General features: G+C 43.7%; 1 protein-coding gene across 17 annotated transcripts in view; it reads left to right on the plus strand.

Annotated features, from left to right (window-relative positions):
* Positions 1-27,132, plus strand: part of kcnma1 (potassium calcium-activated channel subfamily M alpha 1) — a 525,320-nt gene that overhangs the window by 398,453 nt on the left and 99,735 nt on the right. For 9 of the 17 annotated variants that reach the window (XM_033012641.1, XM_033012633.1, XM_033012642.1 and 6 more), the window contains one exon: positions 544-620. In XM_033012641.1, the coding sequence (XP_032868532.1) occupies positions 544-620 (77 nt within the window). Of the gene's footprint in view, positions 1-543; positions 621-2,685; positions 2,695-6,028; positions 6,203-27,132 lie in introns of all 17 variants that reach the window. The other 8 variants (XR_004410008.1, XM_033012629.1, XM_033012628.1 and 5 more) reach the window with 2 other exon arrangements.

Consider the following 27,132-nt stretch of genomic DNA (forward strand, 5'->3'; position numbering starts at 1 on the left):
CTTCAAAAGCAGCAGCTACATATCTGAAGATTATAATGATACGTACCGACAGGGATGATCAACGACTTTCGGAAACACAATGGTTCCTGTGACTCTGGCGCCATGGAAACGTCTTTGGTAGAAGGCAGCTGGTGGGGATTGAATAATAGACCTTGTTAAGATAGATTGATATTCTGGAGTTGCAGTCAATTACCTTGGGGGGGTCAGGGAGAAATTTCACACATCTTTCCCTCAGGAGATTAAGTATGTCGGGTAAAGTCCATGATAGCACCAAGGCTCTGGGAAAGAAGCAGGATTAATGACGTGAAAGGCCATTCCTCTTTTAATGTGTTCTTGAATGCACCTTTACTTCATTTGGGACAAATCACTTCCCCCAAACAAGCTCGGGAAACTTAAAACTTAAATACTAGCTGTAAGTCACTTTGAATTTACATGTGTTCAGTAAAGATTGACTGTTTAAGACATTACCCTCGACCTTTGAGATTAATGAAAAATATACCTCTACAGCCCAGTAACTGGTCCTTTTACAATCTATTTCTTTAGGGCCTTTTTCTACTGTAAGGCTTGTCATGATGACATCACAGATACAAAAAGAATTAAGAAATGTGGCTGTAAACGACGTAAGTAACGATTCCTTCATCTTTGTGTCAACGGCTTGTAATTACTGATTACAATTTGAGACCAATGTTGAGGTGTTTTGCCTCCAGTGTGCAGATACTGGTGAAGGGCATAGCGGTCAGTCATCAAGTGCTTTGTGTTATTAGCTTGTCACTGAAGATCGGAGATGGAGTACAGTTGTGTTGTTAAACCTCCATTTACTCACCCTGTAGACATTGAATATAAACAACCCGCCATAAATGTCTGATTTCCAACAGCAGCACACTCATTTTTAACAGCTTTCAAGCGTACAGGTGCACTTTTTATTGCAACTTGCCCATTAATTATAGCCCCCATTTGGCAGACTTTGGTTCAATAGCCATAAAGCCTGTTACAGAGTATAAACCTTTTAAATACAAATTGCATGGAGGCCAATGTGCATGGAAACTCAATTCTGATAATTATTGAAAGTCAATTCTTTAAAAGCAATGCGGCTCTAAGACTGGGGCAAGCAGTGGAATTATCATTTTTTAGCAAGATGTATTGCTTCAATTTGCGACGTTGATAGAACTTGGTTTCCACTGACATTTTTTGACCGACATAGATCCTTGCCTTAAGGATCTCCCTCATGCCAAATGTTCTCAGCTGCCAATGTGGCGGACCAAAAGGCTATTCCATTGCTATCCTGAGGCCGACTAATCAAACAAGCTGGAGAGTCACTTATGGAGTGATTCCCTTTGTCCCATTGTCCCACTAGCTCAGTGGCATCTGCCCAGCTTCTGGGCATACCATCATGCCAGCGTAACAATGCCACTAATGCCCTCCGCCCGCTCTTTTAACCTACTCACATAAACATGGCAATGGAAACTAAATGAAGAGCAACATTACTCAGGTTACATGAAAGGAAGTTTAATTACCTGAAAGGAAGGCAGGTTTAGATTAACATTATGCCATTAATATATAATGACAAATCCAGGAAAATGAATGAATGCTACAGATTGGGGAGCAAAAAAATAATTAGCATTAATGTGATTAAGCCACATGCAAAAAAATTTATTTTTAAATACGCAGAGAGTAGTGGTGAGCTGAAAATGCGAAGTCCAAATTTCAATCTATTAATGATGTGATGTAGACCAGATGTATAAATGAAATGACATGATTAGTGAGGCTGAAGAAAGAGCTTGTCAGAGCTAAACTGCTGCTGTTTGAACACTCCAGAGGTAATGCCCCAAGTCAGCTGGAAAAACAAAGACAATCCTTGCCAAATGCATTGTATTTTACAGTCCACATTGGCCGTGCAAACAATATGCAATGTTCGAGACACAGAACCAGAATCGCAAGGATATTTTTTTTTCTGATAAGGACACACATCTTAGTAGCTGCTGTCACTTTCAGGCAGGAGTTCCAGCAGATTTTTCATTACATTGGCATTAGTCATGTCACATTGTTAACATATACCTGACCTACTTAACCATTCGTCCAAACCTTTTAGACCCATTATTAATAATTTAAGCTAAAAAAAAACTTGATGTATCCACAGAGGGGTCAAGAATAATTAAAGTGAGTAGCTTTATCTTTAAAAAAAAATAAAATAAAAGAAACTCCAACTGCTTGAAAGCATGACAAAAATTCAGCTTAAAAGTATCATTATTTTTTCATTGTAATCTAAATTATTCAAAGAACGTCCAGAATTTGCAAAGAAAATCTGTTCTAGGTTGGAAATGGAAGTAGAGTGGACCTTCGAGGGTTTTTTAAATTTGATGATGGGGGTATGTTGGTGGGAAGAGTTGTACAAGATGATTTGTTGAAGACAATGTGATAGAGACTGGTGCGTCGAAGGTATTGAAGGATGAACATAAATGTCTTAAGCATTCATCCCTTTCTAGGTTAATTCACAATTGTGGAAAATGTTGTAGGGAAACAGAAAAATCACAAATAAATTTAAACCTCTTTTCGTGGAACTCAAGCAAATGAGGCTCCATGTATGACATGATTGCAAGTACCTTTTGATGATTGATGTATTTTTAATTTATTTTTTCCTTGCTGCCCTGGAACATGAAACTCTATATTTTAACTGCACACTGGTAGTGATATATTGTGAGTAAAATCAGGTTCTCTGTTGCCCAGACTGCGATCCAACTTGTCTACCTTAAGCAAGAGGTTTTTTTTTATGTTGCATGCATACGCGCACATCATCTTCAGCAATGCTTACAGATCATTTTGAATCTGCAGAAAATACAGCAGCCCGGAACCAAATAAAAGCAAGGAAGGCAGGGAGTGAGTGGGAAAGCAAGTTAGAGCTGAGAGGGAGGTGCTACAGGCCCGGCTTTTGCAGGGTAGGAAACAGGGGTCAAAGGTCCTCTTTTACCCCAAAGCCATTTTGCAAAGTTTGGCTTATTTATGTGAGGGTCATGATATCATGCCCATTTCTGGTGGCAAGGATCCACTTATAAGTCTCTCAAACTGTATGAGAAGTGTATGGTACTGGTGACCCAAACATGAGGCATATCCAACTGCTCTAGTCCCTTGATACCTCGTGTTAGACTGCAGTCCACAGGGCCTTAGTTCTGTCTGTATTACTGCTTCAGAGCTAGAGGCTTAGGCATTCCCATTAGACAAAAAGGCACTGGCAATAACTGATCACAGATGCAAGTGGTTAAAGATCCAAATGTTGATGTTAGTTTGTCCTGAGTTAGCTGATCTTAGCCAAGACCATAGTCAACAATCACCCTGCTGCCCCCCACCTAGATGGGAAAACAAGACTCACGACCCCCAGATTGCATCTGCTAACCTTTAACCTTTCACCACCAATTGCACTCTACTCTCTCCCAACAGAAAGCATGGGCTGATACAAGAACCATTACTTGTAACAGAATACTCCACCAGCATTAAGTCCTAATCATTGCCCAGCCAAACAGGAAGGAGAGAAAGAAAGACCATCACAAGTAAAAAAGTTATTTGAGGAATATTTAAGGAAAGCTAAGTTAAGTCAGAAAGAATGTTGTGTTTGTGCATTTCATTTCTCAACCCATTTGAGAATTTCACGGGATATTCATCTCATTTGTTCCTGGCTCAGTAAATTTGATCAAACAGTCCAATCCAACAACTAATTTTTCAGGTGCAAAGCCATTTTAATCTCAGTTTCACAAAAGAAACAGCCCCATTGGCAGAAGCCTCCAACCATAAAAAGTACAGCGGGGAAATAAGTTCAAAGTTAGACTGGAGCGAAAATTTGGATGTCTCACATTGATCTGAGAGCGCTGTGAATCTGCAGCTACCAAAGCTGCTGTATTTTCACGAAGATGACTATCTACTCCAAGAAGGCCCACAAATTGAGGAACGAGTATAAAAGCAACATGTTAAACCCCCACCAATCGAAAAAACCTCTCTCATGATTATCGTACAACTGAGTTTCCTTAGATGGTCACAAAAAGCTGGAGTAACTCAGCGAGACAGGCAGCATCTCTGGAGAGAAGGAGTGGGTGACGTTTCGGGTCGAGACCCTTCTTCAGACTGAGTTTCCTTAGTCATGCCAAGAGTCAGCAATACTGAATCCAATCGAAATGAACTTGTCATAGTTGATGGGTAGGGGGGCGCTCTAACTCACTTGTGGGACTGACTCCAGGCGGTCGGTCTCCATGTATTATTGAATGTGGGCTTCTGCCCAACCACTAGATGTCCTCGGAGACCTTCTTCACTCCCTGTCCTACCTCCAACAACCCGAGCTGCCATTTCAGCTCCTCCTAAAAAGATGATCTAAACCCAAATCATCTTTTTACTCCATATAAAAATGGCAGTATAAACATGTTTTTGCAAATAATCCATATAGCAGTTTTCGTGTTGAGTTAGTAGACACGTCCTTCATGTATAGAACCATACACATCCCATCAATAACTAACATTTTTCAACATGTCACCGCCTGTGACTGTTTGTGTTTATTACCATAACAAATTCACTGTATTTCTTACAGCATGGATTTTTGTTGACAAATGAGCTAGACTTGTTAACGTTTCTGAATGCTTCGATCTTAATAACCCTTTTTTGAATTTTATTTAAATTTGGATTGCCGAGGTTGAAGCCAGTTTTCTTTTAAACCAGCATGCTGTTATTTCGACACTTGTGCATGGTCTCCGAAATAATCTCCTCAAGTCTTCCTTTTTTTGACTTCCAAAAAAAAGAGGCACCCACCTCTCATCGTGCCCCCCTGCTTCCCTGTTGATTTGGAAGAATAATTTGGCTCAAGTATTTGGTTTCATTTCAAGAGATGAGATCAAAACACAGTTCACCTCCATCAAGATGCCATTCCTTTTAAAGGTTTGTCGGAGTATATTACTGTCAGCCCGAAAAGATTGGCATCACTCAAAGGAAGACAAGAGGCTGATGTTCCTCAGCATCGCCAGCTTTGATTAGGCTTTGATGCTCCTTTCTTTATTGAAATATCAGCACAAACTGAACAGCCTTTTTTGCGTGCATTGAACAGGCTTACTGCTGCATGATATGATCATTCTTTTTTCAGCAACCGGAAAAAGCCAGCACCAAAAATAAAAAATTGCTGAAAATTAAATGTCTTGCAACCAACTGCTATAAAGATTGTGGAGAAATGGGGATGCTCCTGAAGATGCCTCTCATCTATCACCTTCTAGTGCCTTTTTATCCTCAATCATAATGTGACCCTGGCTTGGCCAATATCTTGATATACAGTAAATGGCCTTAGGTCAGAGCTTGACTCAGTCGAGAGCTTTAAGTGTGTCCTTCTGGTGATAATAATGAGTTGGTCAACCATGGTTGATTTTACTCTTTTTTTATACTTGATGTGAGAAACTGAAATTATTTCTCATTCGACTAATACTGTTTCATCAACTAAATCCTGTTTTATATTATTTGTTTTTTTAATTTCATTGTGCAAGTGAATCACTTGGCACAAGAATCGGTTCAGCATCAAGGGTGCTTGAAAGAATTATGTGCTACCTCCAATTTGTACGGTGGCAAAAAAAAATCACTTCTTAAACCAAATTCTCAACTGCACTACAAGCCTTGGCAAAACGAAAGAAAGTGGCAGAAAGAGCAGTCAGCAAAACTGCTGTGCCTTTTCTCTCATTGCCTGCTTTGACCAGATTGCCCAGGTATATAATTGAAATTCTCACCAACCTCTGTGGGGGGTGGTTATGTTGTAAAGTAACTAATGTGACACTGGCTTGAAAATACTTAAGATTGTTAATTATATGTTCAAAGTTATCTTGTCAACTTTTGAAAATGACTTTTTCATCACAACATTTATTGCAATGAACTAAGCTCTTCGCTCCTGTCAAGCCTGCGTATGTTACTAAGGCCTGTGTTAGATCCTTTGTTGATTCCTTCCAATTGCCAGACTGAATAACCTTGCCATTAACCTGCTCCTCTTCCTCTCCTTCCATCGAAAACATGATTATAGCCAAGATGTCCATCTACAAGAGAATGAAACTCGCATGTTGTTTTGATTGCGGACGCTCTGAACGCGACTGCACTTGCATGTCAGACAGTGTACATAGTAACTTGGACACCCTTGAGAGAACCTTCCCACTTTCTTCTGTCTCTGTTAATGATTGCTCCACCAGTTTGCGTACCTGTAAGTTTAAAACCATGCTGTTCCATGTCAGTCATGTGCGGAGTCGTTCCCCTCTGTGTTGTGTTTTGTGGTACAGCAAGTCGTATTTTGCCTTGTCCATTGAGCTTCCTTGTGACGATGTTTGCTTTGTGTGTGCTTGGCTTAGAGCATGGGTCAGCTCGCTGGCATGGGAGACCCACAGTGCAGCTTCGATGTGGATGCTCTTAGTACAGTGTGGTATTGAAATTATTCTATGTATTTAAATGTCATTTGGATTATCTATAGCAAAGTGACTTAATTAAAGTTAAAGCACATTGCCAGAATTAGTGGGATGAAACTCTTGAATTAGGCTGTTTTATTCTGTTTATCCCTCTGTTTTAAGTTTGTTATTATCTCTTTATTTTTGTCAAACCACCACCACTTGCATCAGTCCAAAGCAGTGCCAACACCTCATTCATGAGCTGCTGGACTGGGGAGATCAGTCTCTGTCTACTCACCCAACTATCCCAGGTTCACCATGATGGGACAGTTGATGGAGTCCAAACCATGATTAGCATGGAGGTGGAAAAAGTCACTTCTGTGTTCGCATGACTCTCAGAGCAAGTGTCCAAAGTTCAAAAACATCTGAAATATAGTTGCTGAAAAGGGATTTAAAGGCAGTTAAACCAATTAATAAACACTGACTGGGGTGCCTGTAATTTAACAGATGTGTAGTGAACTTGAAACCTTCTGTAAACATGGAACATAATGCCAGATATCTCATTGTTTTACCCAACCCTGAGACTTCAGCTCATTTCAGACTGACCTTGTTGGAAGGGTGAATCAAAAGACTTGACCCGGTGCTGTTGCTAAATGATACGAGGTAGTAACTCTGTCATCTTATTTCACAGCATACTACTCTGTTTACAACAGGAGGTCACATTCACTCTGAATGAAGTTGTTGTAAATTAAGTTAAATCTCTCAGTAATCAGAGTCACCTCTGTCTGGAGTTAGTTTTCCGTCTGAAATTACCAGCTCAATGCACAATGGCAAACCTTTACTCAGGGCAGTGAGGTGCCAGAGATGGTAATCAAAACTGCTCACAAAAGAAGGACTTAAATCATGTTGCTTTGTGTCCAACTTTAAGCTGTTAGTGGGAGATGGGGATGTTTATTCCTGTACAAAACTGCTCTGAACTTTCTAATTCCAGATGTAGTCTATACAAGCCAAGCTCTAATGTTTAATACACTTATACCTGCACATTTTGTACAGCTGCAAGGAATAATACAAGGCCTCCTTTCATGAGTCGCCCAAACTGAAGTTAGGCAAGAGAAGCCAACAGCTCGAATCACAAGGAACCCTTTGGCTTCACCTTGGCCACAGTACTGGGAACTAGAGTGAAGTTTAAAAAACTCTGAAGCCCATTCTGCATTTAAAATATGTATTTTGCTGCTTTTAATTTAGTAGATTAGCACAAACATTGAAATATAGCCATTGTTCTGAGGTTATTGTACGTAGCATTGTACCAAAGTGGGCAATGTTAAATGTTGGCGGAGAGTGAGGGATTGAGAGTATGCAGTACCTCCCATTGTTTCACCATCACTGAGGTAGCAATGGCAGGCCTTGGACTTCTATAGAGTTACCGATCTCATTGTACAGCGGCCTAGGTTCATACAGCACCTTTAGTAGGGAAAAATGTCCCAAGATCTTCCATTCAGTCAAAAGGGACCAAAGTTAATACGTTTATACTCAGTGGTTCAGGCAGCATCTGTGGAGGAATGGATAGGCGGCATTTTGTATCAGGGCTCTTCTTGAGACCCCGACCCACAATGTCATCCATCCATTGCCACCACAGATGCTGCCTGCCTCACTGAGTCATTCCTGTACTTTATGTTTTTGCTCAAGGAACCAGATCTGGAGTTCCTTGTGTCCCCATCTTAATGAGAATATAATGGGGGCGTCATGGTGATACTGTTGGTAATACTATTGCTAACCTACTGACCTGGGTTAAATGCTAATCTACAATAAACTCATGGGTTCCCTTCTAGTGCTTTGGTTGCCTCCCACATCCCAAAGGTAAGCGAGTTATGATCAAGGAATTGGGTTTGAATAGATTGGTGGGCATATGGAGGTCAATGAGAGTAGGAGAGGGAGGGAAGGAGCGTCTGGAAGGGAAAATGGAAGCAAGAGTAGGTTCTAGAGATCATGATCTTTCTATGATCAAAGATCATCCAAATCATGTGCCAATTGGTAGGTTGATTGGACTTGATAAATTGTCCCCAGTTTGGGTGGATGATGTCGTCAAGAAGGTGAGGAAGGAAAGGTTACTAGGAATAAGAGAGGGTTCAGAGATGATAGGATTGCCATGAGAATTGTCATACTCAATGGGCTTAATGGCCTTCTAACTGGTGGGAAATAGGAATGTAACATGGAATCAAATGTGAATAAAAGCCCTGTCCCACTTTCCCGAGTTATTCATGAACTCTCCCGAGTTTTCCCCTTGATTCAAACTCGGAGAATTACGATAATCGCCAGTCGTAGGTACTCGGGGTTATTATTTTTACTCGTGGACATTTTTCAACATGCTGAAAAAACGTCCCGAATTACCTGATGCCCCGAATACCTATGGCTGGCATTACGAGCCGCTACGAAATATCTACGGCATCCTACGGACTCGCTATGGACATTCTCCGAGTTTGGATCAAGAGGAAAACTCGGGAGAATTCGTGAGTCAAACCCCTGTCCCACGGTACGAGTTCATTTCAAGAGCTCTCCCGAGTTTGCCCTGATTCGAACTCGGGGATTTACGGTAATGGCCACTCGTTGATACTCAGGGCTCTCGTGGACATTTTTCAACATGTTGATATATCTTCACGAGTCTTCCTGTGCTTACCTGCCGTTAGCGAGACTTCCCGAGTACCTGGCGTTCGCGTTACGAGCCACTAAGAGACGTCCCCGAGCTCCGACGTACCCGCTACGTTCATTCTCCGTGCTTACCACGAGTTTGATTTTTTTTTAAACTCGGGAGAGCTCTTGGAATGAACTCGTACCGTGGGACAGGGCTTTAACTTGGGAAAGTGGGACAGGGCCTTAAGTCTCTCCGTGAACTGCAAGAAGGGTCCTGACCCAAAACATTGTCTGTCCATTCCCTCCACATATGCTGTCTGATCTGCTGAGTTACTCCAGCACTTTGTGTTTTACTGTACATCAGCTGGGTTTGCTTAAATGCAACATAATGACTTGTGGTCAGATATCTACACTCAATTATTTATTATTCACTCGGTATGAATGTGCATATCTAAAATAAAAATAGGAACAGCGTGAAATATTCAACAGGCCAGGCAGCATCTGTGGAGAGTGAAACAAAGTTGATGATCAGAACCAGTTGTTTTTTATGCAACTGGGAGTTTAGGGACATTCTTTCTGGTGAAGAAAAGTTAACTTTGTTTCTCTCTCCATCGATGCTGAAAGACTTACTGACAATTTCCAGCATTTGCTGTTTTTATTTCCCATTTCCTGCAACTGTTGTATTGTGGTTTAATTGGTATTTGACTCATATAAGTTGCAGCCTCCCAGGGTTCCACCCAGTTACTGATGCATCTCACAAGTTAATGAGTTCTAGGAGCAGAATAAGGGCATTCGTCCCATCAAGTCTAGTCTACCATTCAATCATTGCTGATCTATCTTTCCCTCTCAACCCCATTCTCCTGCCTTCGCCCTATAACCGCTGACACTTTAAGCCTTCCCGGTCTTCGGGCACGAGTCACATTCCGTAGACTGATGAAGTGATTCATGGATAACTGTAAATGCAGTAGGAATAATGAGTGCCCAAACGCGCAGATGAAATCAGTGTAGCTCAGGGCCTGAACTAGTTTGTGAAACAAGGACAGTGAGGGGTGAGGATCAGATTTTCATTAAATTAATATGAGCAGATGTGAAATGTTGACGATCTGACAATTAGAAATGGCAGCACTGGGGGTTGGACTCAAAGGCAGGTCAAACATGCAGATCACATTTCCTTACTTACATTCTTCAGCTGCTTTGACAATCAGCTTGAATTAGTGTCAGTTCAGCTATGATGTTTCTTGCCCTTTGTCTATTACTGTGGTACTCAATAGCTTCCCCAGATGCTCATTAAAGGTCATTATATCATTACATGGCTTGGTTTCAGTAGACCCCAGTATTGTTAGCACTCTATGTAGTTTGGCCGGGCAATTCTTTTACATTGCAAATCAATTTTCACTTAGATCACAGCATGGGTGCCGCTGATTGGCCAGTGTAATGATTACTTGGGGCATACCAAGGATTTGAGGAGAATTTATTTTCAAAGGAAAGGCACTTACTGAAATCAGGAATCTCCACACTTCAGGTTGTGCTTATATCAACCTTTACCTTCTCTTTTGTAGAGGAAACTGGATTGCCAAGGAAGCAGTTCCATGTCTCTGAGTCATAGAGTGATACAGCGTGGAAACAGGTCCTTCGGCCCAACTTGCCCACACTGGCTACACTAGTCCCACCTGCCAGCGTTTGGCCCATTCCCTCCAAACCTGCCCTACCCATGTACCTGTCTAACTGTCTCTTAAACATTGCGATAGTCCCAACCTCAACTACCTCCTTTGGCAGTTCGTTCCATACACCTACCACCCATTGTATGAAAACGATATCCCTCAGATTCCTATTAAATCTTTTCCCCTTCACCTTAAACCTGTGTCCTCTTGTCCTCGATTCTCCTACACTGGGCAAGAGACTGAGCACCAACCCGATCTATTCTTCCCGTGATTTTATACACCTCTAAAAGATCACCCCTCATCCTCCTGCGCTCCAAGGAATAGAGTCCCAGCCTCTGTGTAACAGTTGTAACAATTCACACTGGGCATCTCAAACATAAAACCTTCAGTTTAATCAACTATTTTGAAAAGCTGACAGTTCTATTTTGCATTGCCTTATCAGCAGTCAGACATCTCCCCAAACAAAGCTATATTTTGGCTTTCAATAATTGGTGTTGGGTTCTGCAGGGACTCCATATTTCTCTGTATTGAAAATAACACGACACGTTTTCAGAAGGGATGTTTCCTGTGTTTACATTGCAGCCTTGATCTCAAGAATGAGATATTCTACAAACCGGATTCCTGACAGTTCATCGAGGCAGCTGGGAGATGATGCTCCCAAACAGAGAGGGGAGAAGTGTGTGTGGGTGGCTGTAAAATGAGGGAAAATCCACCCAAAATGTGAACAAGTACAAGTTGAAGCCAACTTGTTAAACCATTGCTCACAATTTGTTGTATAACTGACCCGATTAAGTGCATCGGTCTTGACTGCCCACCCTATGTAGGCTGGGCACTGTTTATGTACAGGACAATTAGTGAGTCTGAGATACCTGCACCTGGCCCGGGCCTCGCCTTGCTGCCTACATTGCTGCCTACATACGTCCCACTTGGGCGCCATTTGCGCGTCATTTACGCGACATAATTTACGCGTCACGACGAACGATGCGCGCATTGTTACGCGCACGTGATGCGCGCATGGTACGCATTACGCGCGCATGGCGGGTGGCGGCGCCCCAGGAATTTGGGATGTACAAAATCTGTCCGCGCCATCTGCGTGACGTGCAAATGACGCCCAAGTGCGACAGGCCCTTTAACCCTGTAGGTCGACACAAAATGCTGGAGTAACTCAGTGAGTCAGGCAGCATCTCTGGAGAGAAGCAATAGATAACATTTGGGTAATACTCCAGCATTTTCTGTCTATCTTTGGTGTAAACCAGCATCTGCTCCTAACCCCACAGCTTGGTGCAGGATTTGAGCCCAAGAAACCTTTGTCCAGATATTCATTTTGTCCTTGCATTGGCGTGTCACGAACATTTGGTTTGCCCTGTGGTCCACAGTGTAGACACGATTGACATGGGAGTTCCATCACCCGGTACCTTTGTCGTGTGGTCATTGGTGTCATTTGATGGTGTAACATCCAGCTTATCTTGATCCAGGATGTTTAGATGTGTGGGCACTGCCACAAAATTAGGCGGGCACAATTGTTTTACCATAATGTGTGAAATTGTTTGATGCATTGTAGACCATTGTGATTTCACACTGCATTTCTTAAGGCGCACATCCTCACCCAGTCCAGTGTTGGGGGTGCAAGGGGGCGATCTTCCAGGTAAAATGCTCCTGGTCATGGATTTCTTAGTGAATACTAATCCCTCTCTTGTTCCCAATAATCTGGGCTCCACAGCTCCTCTCAACATCTAGAGAGCGCACAGCATGCTCCATATCCTGCCATTCCCATTTAGCCATTAGAGTTCAGATCTTAAAAATAATTATCACCAAAAAATATCAGTGCCATGTTGGAGAGATTTGAGGGGAAATTCATTCTTAATGGCTAATTAAGAAATTTACTTAAGCAAAGAGTGGATGAGCATTTTGATGATATTGATTGCTGAACTGCAGTAACAATACCTAACATCATCTACACCTTACTACAGAGGATGGACAAGCTGCAATTATCTTGTTCAAGAAGGAACTGCAGATGCTGGAAAATCGAAGGTAGACAAAAATGCTGGAGAAACTCAGCGGGTGAGGCAGCATCTATGGAGCGAAGGAAATGGGCAACGTTTCGGCCCGAAACGTTGCCTATTTCCTTCGCTCCATAGATGCTGCCTCACCCGCTGAGTTTCTCCAGCATTTTTGTCCACCTGTAATTATCTCTTTAAGGGGATCATGGAGAGGGAGGTTTACATCCAACTTAAAGTGAAGTAAAGTTAATGAATACAGAGTTGGAATAAATGGGTCTCAGAATAAAAAGTGCGTTGTTATTCCAAATGAAAACAAAGTGGACATGGTTCCTGATATTTATGAATATTGACAGGGTTGCAGTATGTGGCTAATGTCATTATTTTGTGGGTGTTATAGTTACAGGGACCTATACTAGCCAAATGGCATTGCGTATGCAGCAGTATAGTGTTATTGTTCCTGCCATTACCTGTGTCCAGCACAATATCTTTCCCCTTTACTGTTGTCACTCAGGAGACCTGCTCTGAGTAGCTGATTACAGATTACCAATGCTATCCGCTCCTGTTAACCAAGTGCCCTAATCAGCGGTGAATCTCACACTGGTAGTACATGGCAGGTCAATTATGTTTTATCAGGATTGGAGTGTGCATAGTTGGGGTGTGCTGTTAGACGAACTGACAAAATGTTATTTTAATCTAACACAAATTGAATTTGATTCCAATTTTCTCGGCATTTAAGAATCTAAAAGCAGAAAGATGAAATAGTTTGGCACATTCTGTAGATCCCTGCTCATAGCTGCCTTCATCCTGACACCATGGTTTGAAATCACACATCTAGTTCACTAGCGGTTCACCAGGTGATGAGAGGGACATCGTTGCTGAGTGTGATTCCTTCATGGTGCCAGGTTAGATGGTGCACAACACACCATGGGCCCTACACTCCAGCATTCAGCAAGTTCCCTTTATCAAAGGTGGCATGATGGCGCAGCAGTAGAGTTGCTGCCTTACCGCGCCAGGGACCCGGGTTTGATCCCGACTATGGGTGCTTGACTGTACGGAGTTTGTACGTTCTCCCCGTGACCTGCGTGGGTTTTCTCCGAGATCTTTGGTTTTCTCCCACACTCCAAAGGTGTACAGGCTTGTATGCTAATTGGCTTGGTATAAATGTACATTGTCCCTGGTGTGTGGAGGATAGTTTTAATGTGCGGGGATCGCTGGTCGGTGTGGACTCGGTGCCGAAGGACCTGTTTCTGCGCTGTGTCTCAAAACGAAACGAAAGAAATAAGAGTTGGCCTCAGCACTTCTTTACAATCCCGTTTCATGAACTCGTTAGTGAAGTACGAGAGTGTGCTGTTAATTAAAACGTTTGCAGTGGATCCTAAATTTCCTTGTGTGCGCTATCGAAGGCGGTATAGCTGGACATTGATTCAGCCCATTCACGGCCGGAGATTCCACCAGGTTCACCAGAAATGATCTGACATGCCGGTACATAGATCGGACATGATCTGACATAGGGCTGTTGGCTCCTGAGTCAGGTGAACAGCAGGGACCAACACCATGGACAACATGGGGATCTTAAGTGTAGGAAGGAACTGCAGATGCTGGTTTAAACCGAAGATAGACACAAAAAGCTGGAGTAACATACAGCATCTCTGGAGAGAAGGAATGGGCGATGTTTTGGGTCGAGACCCTTCTTCAACTGACTAGGGATAAGGGAAACGAGAGATATAGACGGTGATGTAGAGAAATAAAGAACAATGAATGAAAGATATGCAAAAAAGTAACGATGATGAAGGAAACAGGCTATTGTTAGCAGTTTGTTGGGCGAAAATGAGAAGCTGGTGTGACTTGGGTGGGGGAGCGATAGAGAGAGGGAATGCCGGGGCTACCTAAAGTTAGGGGAATTGACATTCATACCACTGGGCTGTTAAGTTACAGTTTTTTTTAAACTACATTTATTTAGTTTAAAGACTTTCATTATTTGTCAGTTTATAGTTTATTGCTTTTAATATTTTGAAAATGTATCTGGTTAAACTTTAATAGATTTTTTAAAAGTTACTGAATGTCCACTGACCATCTGATAACCATTATGGTTAGTGCTGGTTTTAATAGCTGGCAATGCTCGTCTGCTGTCTGTGTTGGTTGTTAAAGGACTTTTAACAAGTCCTTCGAAATGGTCATGTTTTGCAGTAAGGCGAATACAGTTTGCTGTTCAGTTGCTTGTGGACCTGTTGCTGGACCCCATAGTTTGAGAGCTCGACCCAAATCTTGGGGTCTCGACCCAAAACGTCACCCATTCCTTCTCTCCAGAGACGCTGCCCGTCCCACTGAGTTACTCCAGCTTTTTATGTCTATCAAGGTCCATCAGATTAGAAGGGGACATGGACAAACTGTGGCAGCCAATCCCAGGGAGCAGTCCAGTTCCAGCGTAATCCAGCTCCGAGTTTTCTCACCATCCCACATAACACAAGTATCAGAGAGAGAAGGTTTGTCTTGAGGGTCTTGTATGCAGGCTTGAAATGTCATGCTTTTATTTTTATAACCAGACCGAAACCCCACATGTTCAGTTCAATATTATCATTTTTTCACAGTCAATAGCATTGTTAGCTTCTGCTCTAGAGATTGTCCATTAGCTTGGACGTGGGCTCACCCACAACAGAGTCAAGGGTGAAGGTACACAAAATTGCTGGGGAAACTCAGCGGGTGCAGCAGCATCTATGGAGCGAAGGAAATAGGCGACGTTTCGGGCCGAAACCCTTCTTCAGACTGATGGGGGGGTGGGGGAAAGAAAGAAGGAAAAGGGGAGGAGGAGGAGGAGCCCGAGGGCGGGCGGATGGGAGGGTGGGAGGAGGGTGAGTTTGTCCATCAAATCTCCCAGAGACATGAAGCCTTCATCCTGGCAGCCCAAATTGAATTTGATCTTTGACCCCGAGGTGAAAGGGCAGCATATTAATCAATTGCTCGACCAAGTTTCACAGTTATTGTTTAATTATCCTGACATTTGAGTGACTTGGTTTGGACTAGAGCTACAGAGTTAACAGTACAATGCTAACAAATCACTCTCTCCAAGGAATATGGGTTAGTTTGGTAGCAGATTGAAATCATAATTGACTCATGTTCCATTATTTAGAGAGAGATCGGAAATGAAGGGGCGATGTTGGCAAGTGGGTGAGCATTGGTTTACTTGCATGGTAGTGTATTTATCTTTCAGCAGGACAGCAGTTTCTGTTGAAATGATTGATGCTAGTGCTTTTGCATTAGTGCAAACTAAAGATGCATTCATCAACACAATGATACCATTGAACTCTGAATAAGTTAAACTGCAAAAATGTTAATAGCCCATGGAGCCAACTCATTAATCTGTCAAGCATGCAAGACATTTGGTTGGTGGCAAAATAAATTATATTGGAGGAGCGACAACATAAGCAAGATGTTAGTGTGCAGCAGCAGTAATAGTGTGATTGTGGAAAGCTCATCTTTTTCCTGATCATTTCTAATCAATCACAGAGAGTGGTGAATCTGTGGAATTCGCTGCCACAGAAGGTAGTTGAGGCCAGTTCATTGGCTATATTTAAGAGGGAGTTAGATGTGGCCCTTGTGGCTAAAGGGATCAGGGGGTATGGAGAGAAGGCAGGTACAGGATACTGAGTTGGATGATCAACCATGATCATATTGAATGGTGGTGCAGGCTCGAAGGGCCGAATGGCCTACTCCTGCACCTATTTTCTATGTTTCTAAACCTTGTATATGTGGCTCAGCGGTGTGGACCGAACAGGCAGAAAACATAACAGGCGAGTGAATGATTATCTTGTATATTCCTTCGCTCCATAGATGCTGCCTCACCCACTGAGTTTCTCCAGCATTTTTGACTACCTTCGATTTTTCCAGCATCTGCAGTTCTTTCTTAAACATCGTATGTAGATTAATCACTGTACATCACTGACATCCACCTTTGGAGATCCTAGAAAACGTGGAGCACTTTGCAGACTTCATAGAAACATAGAAAATAGGTGTTGGAATAGGCCATTCGGCCCTTTGAGCCAGCACCGCCATTCAATATGATCATGGCTGATCGTCCAAAATCAGTAACCCGCTCCTGCTTTTTCCCCCCATATCCCTTGATTCCCTTAGGCCTAAGAGCTAAATCTAACTCTTTCTTGAAGACTTCAGGAGCCATCTCTTAGCACTTGGTTGGTGCTACCAGAGCCATTGGTCACAGAGCCATAGAGCATGGAAACAGGATCTCCACCCCAACTTGCCCATGCCGACCAAGATGTCCCATCTGTGCTAGTCCCACCTGCCTGCATTTGGCCCATTAAACTGACCAAGTGAGGTAAAAAATGTTTGAAGATCAAGATCTCAATCTGGGTACAACATTCACTGGGCAGCCGTGATTCCTCTGTCACAGAAATTGTCAGTATGAAAGCGTTGTCAAGCAATGGTTTGGATTGTGATCTCCATTACCCGTGAACAAATATGGAATTTTATACGTTTTTGGAATAATCCATCCAAATCTGATTTGCCCAGATGGTGCTGGCTTGCTAGATTTCTTTAGTTAGCACATTTGGACTTTTGTGAGAAGCATAATGTCAATAGCCTCACATACGGATAAAGTGATTATCGAATATCGATAATCACTCATAGCAGATTGAAGCGAAGTACGTAGGTTTAGGCACCGTAGCCAGTATGCTGACACAACGGTAGAGGTGCTGCCTTACAGCGCCAGAGACACGGGTTCAATCCTGACTACTGGTGCTGTCTGTATAGAGTTTGTACGTTGTCCCCGTGACCTGCGTGGGTTTTCCCCGGGTGCTCCGGTTTCCTCCCATACTCTAAAGATGTACAGGTTTTAAGGCTAACTGGCTTGGTAAAATTGTAAATTGTCCCTAGTGTGTGTAGGATAGTATTTGTGCATGGGGGTCGCTGGTCGGCATGGACCGGGTGGGCCGAAGGGCCTGTTTCAGCACTATCTCTAAACTAAACTGAACATACTACAGAAGAGCTAAGATCTCCATGTGCATGTCCCAGTTTACTTGAGAACTAGTTCTGACAGTGATCTGCCAATCCAATTACCCAGCAAACGTTATGAAATAGAACAGAATCATTGCACTGGGCAAATTCTATCGATCTTCTCAATGCCTGTTCATGGACTCAGTTTACCATTGAGTCTCTCTGGTTCTTGTCTTTGATTTCAGATGCACTGACTGGAACATATTTGTCAATGCGTGGTTGCTACTTTCACATCTAACATCATGTCCTTTGCTTGCCTGGTGCCAGATTCCTGAAATAAACTCTTCTTTCCAATGTATAGGAAGGAACTGCAGATGCTGGTTTAAACCAAAGAAAGACACAAAATGCTGGAGTAACTTAGCAGGACAGGCAGCATCTCTGGAGAGAAGGAATGGGTGACGTTTTGGGGCGAGTCCCTTCTTTAGACTCCAGTCTTTCCAATATTTTTCGGGGCAAACGATTGCCCGGTGAACAGAAGAAAAGATGAAAGGATTTTCACAAAGGGCTTTTAAAGAATTTCAAACACCTCCAGCTACTCCTGGGCCATGACCAAAGTAGAGAAGGAGCATTCAGGATGGCACTGGGAACCTTACATCCTTACATTGGCAGGACATTATAAACCTCCTATATAAACTGCACCATTTCTTCAGCTGTGAGACAGACACAACATACTGGAGTAACTTAGCGGGACAGGTAGCATCTCTGGAGAGAAGGAATGGGTGACGTTTTGGGTCGAGACCCTTCTTCAGGTTTTGTGTTTATCAAGGGTGAGAAAATTACCTTCGTCTGAAGAACCGGTCAACAAATCAGTGAAGTAAACCAGTATCTGTAGTTCCTTCCTACACTTTGCACCCATGAGCTCTGCCAAGCTCCTCTGGGCCACTTGTAGTGTCTGCAGGACCTACACTCACCTCCTCACTCCTCTCAGAAACCTCAGAAGTGGTGAGGAAGCAAATCACCCTGGAGCTAGATGGATTGCTGAACCTATCACCCTGTTGTGGATGATGTGTTAGATTCTGCCTCTAACATCGAATAAAAGATTGTTTCCAAGATTCCCTTCCATCCCAACCTGTACGTAATTGCATTTGCACTTTTCGACAGCGCAATAAGTAAGAGCGATGTGCTTCTCTTGCTCCCTATACATCATATGTCATACAATCGTACCTACACCATGACTCAATACGTTACATGCCAACTCCAGCTTACCAAAAATATTATGATGAACATAGAGAGCTTAATTTGCTAGTTCTTCATGTGTTTACTGGAAGTACGTTGTTGCTTCTTGCCCCACCTCCCTTTCACATTCCTTTTCAACAAAGGGTTGATTGGTGTGAGCACCTTTGCAAGATCTGGAAGGAATCACACATAATTCTGCAGCAAGAAACGCAGTTCTTCTAAACTTTTAGGCTTTGCAACATTGGCAATTGCTGCTTCGTTTCCTTTCACTGCTGCTAAGCCATTGGCACCAACCTTCAATGTTCACAACCACATGTGAAAAAAACACGCATTGGCTTTGCTTCTGCTCAACAGGAGGTGCAGTCGTCTTTCTTACAGTTTGGCTTTCTTCCCAACCAATTGTTCAAGCGCTTTTGATTGCAACATGCGCCTTAATTTAGTTCAACAAAGAAACTGACAAGTTACTAAAGGACCTCCAAAACCAGGAGAATTTCTCTTTCTGTGCTCATGGCAAACAATAGACCACTTTGGTTGCACAGTCAACTATCAAAACCTTGCAAGATTTTATTGATCACGTTCTGGAGAATCACGAGTAATGACCCGATTCTGTCGGACACCTAACCGCGCGTGTGAGGAGCAAAATGCAAACTTCGGGGCAACTTTGTGGGTCAAATAGCATGTGTTTGGGGAAAAGGGCCGAAAAGCTGTTCCTGAGTCTGGTGTGCACCTCTCTCAAGGTTCAGTACCTTCTGCTAGATGGCAGCAGAGAGAATAAGGACTGACGGGGTGGGACCAGTTTTTAATTGTATTGGCTGCCTTTCCGAGGCAGCGTGAAGTGTAGATGTTGATGGTGCAAAATCTGGTCTGGGTGATGGCCTGGGCTGTAATTATCCTGGACTTTGAGCAGACCTGTTGCATCTGGTCAGCTGTGCAGAATTTACCAGTTATGCTGCTGGAACCATCTTTGTACTTGTCAAACCTTTCCAACAACGTGTGGAGGTGTTACTTAGAAGATTTTTCCAATGCAACTTGAGTTGTCTCAGCCCATTCTTCATTGTTCAATGTAGTCTGTTTCATTAATTCTCTCTAGTGATGGATACCTGTACTCACTACAGTGTTACACTGTTCAATTAATGTCTCTAACACCTCACCTGGTTTTAATTTCCAAGGTGTTTACCATGACTTGTTGTCAGACAGTTTGCAGTAATATTGTTCCCATGTTGATGCGGTGCTTGTTGGCACCTTTTCATAAATGCCTCTCTATTTTCTGCCACCAATGCTCTGGCATAGGTGCAGTAGAACTGCTACTCCTCGGTGTCAAACTATGAAGGTTTCATTTCTGTTGTTATTTTTCGAATTGCCACTAATTGCTTGTGCTATTTGTCTTGGCCTTGGATCAACAGGCTGAGGCAATGTGACTGTTTGGCAACCAGAACACTTGGCTGTTCCTGATGGACAAGACTGTCAGCTGGCAGACCAAACGTTTCTGAAGATGTGTGCTGTAGCAAAGCAGGCACATCGCACGACTTTCCAGTGTGATCAAGGTCATAATAGGAATGCAAACTTAGACACAGAGAACATGCTTGAGGGCACATTGCTCAATGATATTGAGAGCTCAACTCGTATCTCTTTGGTTTTCTCTGCTGGAAGCCAGGCTTGTTGCATCTGCTGCTTGCAATACCACGTTGGTCCACTGCAAATCCACAAGGGTAAACAGTTAACAGGAACATCAATCGGTTGGAGGAACGCAGTGGGTCGAGCAGCATCTTTGGGCGGAAAAGAATGGTCAACGTCTTTATCAAAACTCTTTGTCAGGACAATGCCTCCCTCCAACAGATGTTGGGTGAGTTGTTCCTCCAGCAGATTGTTTGTTGCTGTGGATTCCAGCATCAGAATTCTCCTCTATCTCCTAAAATGTTAATTTATGTGGACTGCATGTTTAGCACAGCTGGCAAGATGTAATTCTTATATTGAGTTGGAGAAGAGTATGGGGTTTAGTCTATTCTTGTAGTTTAATGTTAGAACTAAGGAACGGTGCAGTGGCCCAGTGGAACCTGGTAGGGCTATTGTCTCATAGCACCAGAGACCCTGGTTTGATCCTGACCTCGAGTGCTGTCTATGTGGAGTTTGCACGTTCTCCCTGTGACTGCGTGGGTTTCCTCCAGGTGCTCTGGTTGCCTCTCACATCCCAAAGACATGCGGGATTGTAGGTTAATTAGCCTCTGTAAATTGCCTCTAGTGTGTGGGAAGTGGATGCAAAAGTGGGATGATGTAGAACTGGTGTGAATGGGTGATCAATGATCGGTGTGGACTGGGTGGGCCAAAGCCTCTGTTTCCATGCTGCAATCTTTCATTTAGCAAGATCTCAGATATTGCTCTTGCAATGCATAAAGCCTCAACTGCAGCATCTTCTATCAGGAGTTTCATGTGTGGAAATGCAAACTCAGGAGCCTGGATCATGTCAGCAGCTCATCAGTTTTATTGACGGTGAGGTTTAGGACTGGTGCATAAACGCACAAGACCTGAACATACTGGCGAAGTTCTCCAGCTGGGCTCCACCACTGAACTTGGCCCATGCAGTCACCAATAATCTATGTTCAAGAAGGAACTGCAGATGCTGGAAAATCGAAGGTAGACAAAAGTGCTGGAGAAACTCAGCGGGTGCGGCAGGATCTATGGAGCGAAGGAAATAGGCAACGTTTCGGGCCGAAACCCTTCTTCAGAGTCTTCAGAGCACTTTTGTCCACCAATAATCTATCCTTTGTTCCTAAACGGAACAGGGCATAGAATTCTTCAGTCCATTCAAATGTTTGGGGATTGCAGTGCTCCTGAGAAGTTTACAATAAGAAAGTTACATTTTAGAAAACTATCTGCGTTTGCAGTAACGTTTATAATTAATTAAAGTCCTCTTTGAAACTGTCCTCTTTAACCAATGCTTGGGTCAAATGTCCCAACATCATCTTGTGTGATTTAGTGTCCTTTTATTTGTTTGATAAGACTCTGAAGTATCTTGGGGTAGTTTTTCAGTGCTAAGAATGTAATCTGAATGGGAATTATAGATGTCCTTGAGATGTCTGAAAGGCGCCCATTAAATAAAATTTATTATTATTATTATTATGTCGCTAATAGTGGCGATAGGGCAGTCCCTGGAGCAGTGTTGGCTAGTTGCTACACCCATATTGGTGCACTGTGGATGACTGTGCCTGGCCATTGCAATACAAGAAGTGCAGGATGCACAGGAGTTCAGACGCAAACACTTCTTGTCCCCATCATGTCCAGGGTTGATCAGTAATTTACTAAACTAAAGACGTGAATGTATTTTTAATCCAGCCTTGCACTTTACCCCATCCAGCATAAACCCATTGATGTGAATGGGCCGGCTGGCCTTCAGTCAATAAGTAGGTAGAAAGTTAAAAAGCGAATTTTATTTTAATTAATAGTAACCTTCTCATTAACTTGCATTAGACTTTAAATTAATATATCACTTTATAATTTTATTTTCTTTATTTTAAATTATTTATGTTTCTTTAGTTTAGTTTAGCGATGCAGCGTGGAAACAGGTCCTTCAGCCCACAGAGTCCCCACTGACCTGCGATTTAACACTTTCCTACATTAGAGACAATTTACAATTATACCAAGCCAATTAACCTACAAACTTGTATGTCTTTGAACTATGGGAGGAAACCGAAGATCTCTGAGAAAAAACAGTTAAGAGGTGAACGTATAAACTCCGTACAGACAAGTGGCCAGAGTCAGGATCGAACCCGGGTCTTTGGTGCTGGAAGGCAGCAGCTCCACCCCTGTGCCACCACGCTGCCTCCTTTGGCAGTGTGACACAACATGCTGGAGTTATGCCCATGTCCTACGTAGGAAACCTGAACGAAAACCTCTGGAGACTTTGCGCCCCACCCAAGGTTTCCGTGCGGTTCCCGGAGGTTGCAGGTGGTTGCCGGAGGTTGCAGGTAGTGGAAGCAGGTAGGGAGACTGACAAAAACCTCCGGGAACCGCACGGAAACCTTGGGTGGGGCGCAAAGTCTGCAGAGGTTTCCGTTCAGGTTTCCTAAGTGGGACAGGGGCGTTACTCAGCGGGTGGGTCAGCATCTATGGAAAGAAGAAATGGGTGACGTTTCGGGTCGAGACCCTTCTTCAGACTGATGTCGGGGCGGAGGGGGGGGGGGGGGGGGGGGGGGGGGAGGGAAAAAGATAGAAAGTAGGTGGAGACAGTAGGACTAGTAGGAAAACTGGGAAGGGAGGGGATGGAGGGAGAAAGCAAGGCCTATCTGAAATTAGAGGTCAACGTTCATACCGCTGGGGTGTAAACGACCCAAGCAAATTATGAGGTGCTGTTCCTCCAATTTGCACTGGGCCTCACTTTGACAATGGAGGAGACCCAGGACAGAAAGGTCAGATTGGGAATGTGAGGGGGAGTTGAAGTGCTGAGCAACCGGGAGATTAGATAGGGTACGACGGACTGAGATGAGGTGTTCAGCGAAACGATCGCCGAACCTGAGCTTGGTCTAGATGTAGAGAAGTTGACACCTGGAACAGCGGATGCAGTAGATGAGCTTGGAGGAGGTGCAAGTGAACCTCTGCCTCACCTGGAAAGACTGATTGGGTCCTTGGATGGAGTCGAGGGGGCAGGTGTTGCATCTCCTGCGGTTGCAGGGAAAGGTACCCGGGGAGGGGGTGGTTTGGATAAAACTGAAGGTAGACACAAAATGCTGGAGTAACTCAGTGGGTGAGGCAGCATCTATGGAGAGAAGGAATGGGTGACGTTTCGGGTTGAGATCCTTCTTCAGACTGATGTCGGGTGGGGGGGGGGGAAAGATAGAAAGTAGGCGGAGAGGCATCTGCAGTTCCTTCTCACACCTTTTGATAGTGTGTGTGTGGGATATTTTGACACAGTGGAAGGAGCCAAGATGTTAATGCCTTCAGGGTAGTTAGGAGCATGGATCCAGTTCCCACTAACTGAGACCGACTGGCTACTGTCGGTTTGTATGGTTTTTCCTCATGGAACAGCTACAGCAATGTTTCCAGGTTAATGTCAGGTAGAGATTAAATGTGACCAAATTAAACAGTCGAACTGCGGAGAGGGCAACTTTGAACGTATTTGTGTACGAGCCTGTTTCTGGGCATGATGGAGCCAAGCGACTCTGAGCTGCTTGTCGTGGAAGAATACAAATCATCGCAGGTTTAAAAACATGAAGAACACTCGCACTCACGCCCGTATCCACCAAACCTATTCTTAACAACATGCAAGCATTCTGAAGCAGGATATTACTGTCAAAATGGCATTTGAAAGGAACCTGTGCAGGCTGCAGAGAGGGAGGGAGGTTTTCTATTGCTGGAGGCAGTTGTTAGCATGGCTTGTTACCACAGTGTTTCTTACCGGGGTCACTAGAACCGAAACAGTGAGTGGATCGTTGTGATGTGGACAGGCTGGAAATGATGTTGTCTGCATCTTCTGCTGTGAATTCAGCAGAGGCTTTATATAGGGTGACATGGAAATTATGTTTGCGTTTTCATTTCCTGAGTGTGGCTGGTTGTCACAAAACGCACCCTGACAGCTTCTTACCACCAGGCAGTTGATTCCTCCTGCGATGTTTATACATGCAAGACAGTTGTTTTTCGGAGTCCTTTTCCTCCTCGCTATTCCTAGCGACAGATGCCAGGATAAGAACGGCTTACCGGGAAGATTTCTGTCAGGGTGCTGCCTTCAGCCCAAGGAGTGACCTTTTGCGAATAATGCAAAACCTTTTACACAGAGGCACAGGTCTCATCTGGAGCAGGCTCGGAGCAAGATTCAGCTCCTCTTCCCTTCCCTCAAGTCAGCCTGCATTAGGACCAGCGACCTGACCAGGCTACTTCAACATAAGCAGCAGTGTTGAACTCACTACCTTCAGCAAAGGCAGTTCTTCTGTTAACATTATCTCCAGAACAGGGTAGGAAACAGGCGACAACCTACATTGTCACAAGTGTTGCTGAAGAGAATTATTACAGACAAGGTACTTAATGCTCCCCGTGTGCACAATGGGCTGAAAGGCTTCCTTGTCTTCTGTATGACCAGGTATCGACTGATGGACCAGAGAACCTGTTCCTCTGTTGTACAACTTGATGACTCTGTGTTGAAGGTGTAATCAGATTCAGATTCAATTTTAATTGTCATTGTCAGTGTACAGTACAGAGACAACGAAATGCATTTAGCATCTCCCTGGAAGAGCGACATAGCAAATGATTTGAATAAATAATAATAAGTGATAATAAGTGTCCGGGGGGTGGGGGGGTGATTGGCAGTCACCGAGGTACGTTGTTGAGTAGAGTGACAGCCGCCGGGAAGAAGCTGTCTGTTCCTGGACCTGCTGGTTCGGCAACGGAGAGACCTGTAGCGCCTCCCGGATGGTAGGAGGGTAAACAGTCCATGGTTGGGGTGAGAGCAGTCCTTGGCGATGCTGAGCGCCCTCCGCAGACAACGCTTGCTTTGGACAGACTCAATGGAGGGGAGCGAGGAACCGGTGATGCGTTGGGCAATTTTCACCACCCTCTGCAATGCCTTCCGGTCAGAGACAGAGCAGTTGCCATACCATACTGTGATGCAGTTGGTAAGGATGCTCTCGATGGTGCAGCGGTAGAAGTTCACCAGGATCTGAGGAGACAGATGGACCTTCTTCAGTCTCCTCAGGAAGAAGAGACGCTGGTGAGCCTTCTGCTAATATGCTGTTATATACCCTGTGGCCTGCCCAGAGGTTAAGGCAGCAATGATAACTAATCTCACGTGAATTTGTGATGGCCCCTCAGCAAAACTGACAACACCTTTGTGGGTTTTCTGTCCATGTACCTTGTTGTACAACACATGAAGCTGCTGGCGACAATGCATCCACATTCTACAGGTTGGGCTCTTATGAGCCTCCCCCGCTCAATTCAAGGACCATCACTTCAACTGGTGTGAATCTCAACGTTAGTCCTCTGCAAAATATCCTTAAAATCTTGTGCTTATTTATAAGAGGTCTAGCACTATTTTTAATAGCAGTCTGCCATAATTAGTGCTTAGTAAGTGGTCCTAAAAACATTTTATCGATGACATTTATAATTTCTTAACACATGGATTAATACGTATGCACTTAATATGTACATAACACATTAAATAATGGATAGGACAGGTTTCGAGGGATATCGATACAGGTTTCAAACACAGGCTGGTGGGAGTGGTGCAGATGGAGCATGGTGGCCGGTGTGGGCAAGTTGGGTCGAAGGGCCTGTTTCCATGCCATAAGACTCAATGACTCTATGACAAATACTTAAAATAAATTTTAATGTGTGATCTACCTTAAGAGTATTTTTATGGCCTTTCCGAGCTTTATTCACATGCATGTTTTGATATTTATTCACCATTCTGGATAATGTTCGAAAAATAATTTTAAATTGAACGTTTTGTTTCCAGGTTTGCTTTCTGTGAGAATTCTTTAATCAATTGGAAGTTTAGGCACTTGGACATGGGGGATTAGTTTGACCTGGTGCCTGAATACAGCAAGGGCCAGGAAAGGAAAAAGCTGTTGACAGGGAGATCACAAGATCCTTGTGGGGATGGCCAATGGCAAATGTCATTGCTTGACCACTGATAGAAGCTGTGGACCATATCTGAGACCAAGGGTCAGCCAGGGTACACAGACCAAACACGACAATAAGATGCACAAAGATTGGCACTAGCGTGTGCCATCTCAATGGTGCAGGGCCAGGTGGCACTGGATCCAGAATCCCTGATCAGCAGGATAACCAATATGCCTCATCTCGAAGGTAGACAAAAGTGCTGGAGAAACACAGCGGGTGCAGCAGCATCTATGGAGCGAAGGAAATAGGCAACTTTTCCGGCCAAAACCCTTCTTGAGGCATCTTGGAATCATCGCGCATCAGTGACTAAAGCACAAAATGCTGGAGGAACTCAGCAGATCAGATCTAGATAGAATGCACGTGGAGAGGATGTTTCCACCAGTGGGAGAGTCTAGGACCAGAGGGCACAGCTCCAGAATAAAAGGATGTACTTTTAGAATGGAGATGAGCAGGAATTTCTTGAACCTAATGCCGGTGAATCTGTGGAATTCATTGCCATAGACGGCAGTGGAGGCCAAGTTATTGGGTATTTTTAAAGAGATGATTGATAGGTTCTTGATTCATAAGGATGTCGAAAGTTACGGGGTGAAGGCAAGAAAAGGGTGTTGAGAGGGAATAATAGATTAGCCATGATGGAATGGTGCAACAGACTCGATGGTCCGAATGGTCTAATTT

This window comes from Amblyraja radiata, chromosome 37 (genome assembly GCF_010909765.2).
Source record: "Amblyraja radiata isolate CabotCenter1 chromosome 37, sAmbRad1.1.pri, whole genome shotgun sequence".
NCBI lineage: Eukaryota > Metazoa > Chordata > Chondrichthyes > Rajiformes > Rajidae > Amblyraja > Amblyraja radiata.